General features: G+C 46.8%; 1 protein-coding gene across 1 annotated transcript; it reads left to right on the top strand.

The window, feature by feature from the left end:
* Nucleotides 1–533: 533 nt before the first annotated feature.
* On the top strand, nucleotides 534–2,176 carry Spin2e (spindlin family, member 2E). Its single transcript, XM_003688962.2, has 2 exons — nucleotides 534–714; nucleotides 1,384–2,176. The coding sequence occupies exon 2, from the start codon at nucleotides 1,441–1,443 to the stop codon at nucleotides 2,149–2,151; it is 711 nt and encodes a 236-aa protein (XP_003689010.1). The 5' UTR covers nucleotides 534–714; nucleotides 1,384–1,440; the 3' UTR covers nucleotides 2,152–2,176.
* Nucleotides 2,177–5,644: the final 3,468 nt, after the last annotated feature.

Here is a 5,644-nt window from a genome sequence, read left to right as displayed (position 1 = left end):
AAGTTTGGACCTAGTGGCCCTGTGCTTTGAGGGGAAAATGGGGTGCCCTCTAACTATTTGAGAAAAAATTCATAGAATTTCAGAAGCAATGTGCCTGAAGCAAGAAAAAAAGAACTGAGGAACTAAACAGGATGAAGAAGCCAAGAGAAGACTTACCAAAAAAGAATACTGAAAGTAAAAATGTGAGAAAGACTCCAGGCATAAAACAAACCTACCAACAAAATCAATCTAAACCAACCAACCAACCAACCAACCAAACAAACAAAAAACCTAAAACGACACCGGGCAGTGAAGAAACCAGGAAACAATAAAGCTAGGATAACATAAACCAGAGGGCACACTAATAAATACACAGAAAGAAAAATGAGCAGCAGGCTTCCACAGAATCTGCAGGTGGCAGGGGAGTTGTGTGAGCTAGACAGAAGGAAGCACGAGCCCACCAGCAGCATCAGGACAAGCGCAAGCCCACCATCAGCACCAGGACAAGCGCGAGCCCACCAGCAGCACCAGGACAAGCGCGAGCCCACCAGCAGCACCAGGAAACCAGCAACGGTCACTTCAACTGCTCTGCCACCTGCTCACACAGCTCTTGCTGGTGAGCTCTCCCTGGGCTGGACTCCTTCACCACACCTAGGGCTTTTAGCAGAAGTGGCCACAAAGTGTCTGGAGACCCCTCTGGCAGCCACTATCTCTGGCAGCAGGACACCAGAAAGGGTAGGATAAAAGGTGGGCTTCCTGGAGCGGTGGGGGGTCGGGGGGAGGATGGGACGGAGCCCCGCAGGAGAAACTAAGTAGCAGTGGGAACAGGAGCACAGGGGAAGACAAAGGGAGGGGGGATCTGCAGTGAGCAGCAGGAACTGGGATGTCCTTCAGAGCCAGACTGAGGTTCTGGAAAGAGCAAGGTGGAGCCTGGAGGTAGGTACCTGGAAGCAGCCAGGGAAAGCAGAGAGGACTGGGGACAGCAGGCAGGGGAGCTCAAGACACTAAAGTGGAGGGAGGAGAGGCAATTTACAGCTCTTCTGGACTTCCAAACAGATTTGCAACTATCCTATGGGGGCAGGGCTCTAGACTCAGCAGAGCACCTAGTCTCTGGGAACAGAACAGCCAGTCACTGAGGAGAGTCTCTTGTTCCCCTGTTGGGGGATTCCTGATTCTATTGGACACCAGCCACCCCTTCCCCCACTCTCTATTACTTCCTTCACAGGGGCCTTAGGGAATCCCAGAGACAGCACCACACAACCAGGTGCCAGGACAGGTTTCAAGCTTCATCCTCAGGTTCCTGGCACCAGCAGGTAGGGACCAGCAAAAAGCATGGAAGCAATCACTGGGAAGAGTTCATCATTTACCCCCATAGTCAACTGTCTCTCCCCTTTCACACTGCAGCCTTGGAGCCCTCCAGGACCCAGGAAGCAGAAGGCCAGCAAAGCTGCATAAGAGGACATGGAAAGTTCAAAGCTGACCAAGAAAAGAGCTGGTCGGAAGAGGCAGAGGAGCAGATCTCCAGCCCTGCCCAAAAGGAACATCGTGGGCTGCAGAATTTTTCATAAGTGGAAAGAAGGAGATGAGTCTATCACACAGTGGAATGGAACTGTGCTGGATCAGGTGCCAGTAAACCCTTCCCTGTACCTGGTTAAATATGATGGGATTGACTCTGTGCATGCTCTGGAACTTTACAAAGATAAGAGGGTATTGTCCCTAAAAGTTATCGCCAAGAGGGTGGTATCATCCGGAGTCACTGATTCCAGCTTTGTTGATGCCATAGTGGGCAAAGAAGTTAATCATCTATTTGAGGGTGAGCATGGCTCTAAGGAAGAGTGGAGGGGGATGGTCCTGAGCCAAGCGCCTATCTTGGATAACAGCTTTTATATTACTTATGAGAGAGATCCCATATTATACACGTACCAGCTTCTGGATGACTTTAAAGAGGGTGACCTACAAATCATGGAGGGGTTCAGTGACCCCCCTTCTTTAGACATCGACCTGGAGTTTGTGGATGGCCTGATAGGAAAACACGTGGAAAACACAAATGATGACGGCTCCAAGAGGGATGGCCTGATCATTTACCAGATTGAAACCAAACCTAGAGTGTACCTCATCAAGTATGAAGATGATGTCCATATACATGTCACTCACTTGGAGAAAGAGTTCTAATTATTTATCACGGCGTTGTCACAACTGTAGAAATAAAGTTAATTTCTTTGGAAATAAAGTTGAAGTTGTAATTTCCAGATGGGCTCAGGTTGCTGTTCTTGAGTGTGTCCTGGGCTCAATGTAGGCATACCAGTTGTCTTGAAGAATGCGGGCTTCTGTGGGTATGGCATGCTGTCTGAAGCACTCTGCTGGGTGTGTTTGGTGAGTGGAAAATGGACAGATGGAGCAGCTGTCAATTCAGCCTGTGAGAAAAGTGAGCTAGTATCATAAGCAGTCATCTAAAAATGGAATGGGACTTATCTGGTCTGGTCTTGGTGGGCGAGAGGAGAAGGAACTGGAGATAGGTGGTGGAGGAGGGGGCAGAATGATATGACTGCCCAGAGAGAGGTAGAAGGAAGCCAAAGAGAGAGGGGTGGCAGAGAGAGGCTCCCTGGAAGAGGAACAGAGTGAAGAAAGAAACATAGATTGGGAAGAGGTGTGGAAGCAGGGTGAGGCATGGTGGCACCTTCTGGCTTTCAGGAAAACTAAGGAATTCAGGAAGAAGGATACACACAGCAGTGTAAAGAGGTATGCAGCAAGGGTGGGCAGGGTGAGACAATCAGAGAGGACCCTGAGGAGAGGCTCAAGGACCTGGGAGTCCAGAAGGACCGATGCATACCTAGTCATGGAGACATTAAAGAGGTAACCCTGGGAGAAGCAATTCCAAGAAGAAAGGCTGTCTCTGGGTGGTGAGAGATAAGGTAGCATGGTGGGTAGGTGTGGGGGGTGGAGGAGCACGAAGGCCCAGGGAAAAAATGGCCTTGTGAGGGCATGCAGGTGCACTGAAGGGACACTAAAGGCCATTTCAACAGGGGCTACTTGGACAGATTCAACCACAAATCAACATTGCATATATCTCAGGCCTTTCTTTTTTCAGAGTCTGTGATAGCCAGCAGCCAGAAAAAGCTAGTAAGAGTTCCTAGCTTGCTCTGGGCAAAGGACAAGTATTTTTTCTGGGAAATGGTCCCTTACTGGATCCAGGAATAGCAGTCTTGTCACTGTCCTTTTGCTGCTGGAATTGTCCTTGCCTTCCTGGGGGGGGTCTGCTGATTGTGCCTCAATTCTCCATGATATAGAGAGAACTTGCCTGTTCATGTTCTGTCACAGCTGCCTGAAGCCACAGGTGGCTCCATTCCTTGCCCAGGCAAAGGGAAGCTGCCCTTTCTGGTTAGACTCCCTACAAAACCTATAGCTCCTGACACCTTCTAGGTACCTTTTATTCAAACAAGTTTTCCCTTTCTTCTAAAACTGAGAGCTAACCCTGAAGGAAATGTGTGTACCTCTCTGAAATGGAAACTTATGGGTTCTTTGGACAGTCAGTTCTGTTCCATGGTGTTTGTCTAAGGCAAACAAATGAAAGAACATTTTAATGAAGCTGACACAGGTGAAAGGATGTTCTGCTAAACAAGCACATGAAAGGATGATGTGTGATGAGGGGCTCTTCACCAATGAAATGTGTGTGTTGGTCTGCCTTACATTTTGTAGTTAGACTTTGTTTGTTGGGACTCTATGGGGAGAAACTTACTGGAGAACTTCTGGTGGTGTCCTTTGGCTTCTTACCACCTCTGAGGACTCCAACTGATGGTCACAGTTATGTCAGCTGAGGGAGACTCATGCTGAGACAAGAAACATGCTGTGGCAAGGCCCATAGACATGTGATGTTTGAAGGAATTATAAGAAGGGCTAGATGGACAGGGAAGGTGGCTGAACTTGGCTTACTTACATAGCTAAACACTTATTGATCTTGTGACTTTGCTGATGGTATTTTCTTGAGAGAGGCACAGTGGGGAAATTTCCTTGGGTTTCTCTTGGTCCTGATCCCTCTTGCTGACTAATGCCAAGGCTGACGCCTGGCTCTCTCTGCTAGTTAGTGTCACTGATACTGGTTCACGTTTGCTAGCCCAACTCTATAGAACAGGACTGCTGGTTTATCCATGAAGTGTTTGGGAGTAGACTGAGGTGCAGTTGCTGACCTGTGAACTGAACTACTGATTTCCAGAAAATATAGATGAAAGTTGCTGCAAAGAACTATTCCTAAACAGGTGCACTTCCCCTGTATCCTTTCTTTTCTGCTACCTCTGGTGGGTTGTGGGCTAAAAGGGAGGTTAAAGTATTTATTAACCATGATTAAAAGCAGCCTCTTAAAAAATTAAAGTTATACCTCTCTTTAGGGAAGGGTTCTATAAATGCCAAAGGGCTATGGCTGTGAACCGTGGCTTTGTCCAACTAATTTCTTTGACTGTATACTGCTGATTGGAAACCTTTGCTTCCTGGGAAGAAGACTTGTCAATGCCAGCCAAGTGCTTCAGTGCTCTGCCATATATATATTCATGTAGAGTCCAGGGCATGAGTCTCTGTCCTCATGCTTTCTTTGTTTTCCTTTCCCATGCTTCTAAAGCCTCTCTGAGGACTGTGAGTGTGTCCTCTTCCCTCCTTTAGCAAACTTTGTTATTGCCTCACAAAAGAAGAATGTTTCTTGTTCCTGCTGCTGAGTTCTTCCCAAAGCCACACATGGAAGAAGCAAGGTCTTCCAGACATTGAAAGAAGGTGTCAAATCTTGTTGATGCTCACTGCCTACCAAGCATTGACTCAATAAGTTCATTGCATCAAAAATGACAAAAGACCAGCACACCTCACCAGGGCAGCTGTAGTCTTCTTTTCTATATCATGTGTTTTTGATAAACCAACACCAGCAGTTCCTCTTTCAAAGACCCATTTCTGCTAGCTTAGATGGGTATTTTTGGCATTAGTGTTTTGTTGTATTTAGCATCCAATTTGACTTTTTTTAATTTTAATTTTATTTATTTTTCAAGTATTCACTTTACTTCCTTCTCCCTACTCACCTTTTTTTCCCTCCTTCCCTCCCACAATTCTCCCACTTCTCTTTCTCCTATGAGAGACAGGGGGCCCATTGCATATCCCTCTATCCTGGCACTTCAAGTCTCTGGGAGGCTATGTGCATCCTCTCCTACTAAGGCCAAACAAGGCAGTCCAAGTAGAAAAAAGATAACCCATGGACAGGCAACAGCTTTGTGGGTAGATCCAGATCCAGTTGTTTGTGACCCACATGAAGGTCAAACAGCACATCTGCTAGATATTTGTGGGAAGGCCTAGGTTCAGCCCGTATATGTTCTTTGGTTGCAGGTTCAGACTCCAAGATCCTCAAGTTTGCAAGTTAGTTGATTTTGTTTGTCTTCTTGGGGAGTGTCTATACCCTTTTGCCCACAATCCTTTTCCATATAAATCTATGAGTCGTCAAGCTCCATTCATTGTTTGGCTGTGGGTGTCTGTATCTGTCTTAGTAAGCTGCTGGTGGAGCCTCTCAGAGGACAACATGCACCTGCCATGTATGTATATCCTTTTGGGATTTTTTTTACCTCATTCAGGATGATATACTCAAGTTCCATCCATTCTGGCTACTACAAATAAACCTGCCTTAATCATTGCAGACCAA

Source organism: Mus musculus, chromosome X (assembly GCF_000001635.26).
Source record: "Mus musculus strain C57BL/6J chromosome X, GRCm38.p6 C57BL/6J".
Taxonomy (NCBI): Eukaryota; Metazoa; Chordata; class Mammalia; order Rodentia; family Muridae; genus Mus; species Mus musculus.
The sequence above is the reverse complement of the archived record's forward strand: the minus strand, read 5'-3'. Positions and strand labels throughout refer to the sequence as shown.

What these genes read in the sequence shown, in the direction of transcription:
- Spin2e (XM_003688962.2), top strand. Translation starts at nt 1,441, where the DNA reads ATGGAAAGTTCAAAGCTGACCAAGAAAAGAGCTGGTCGGAAGAGGCAG.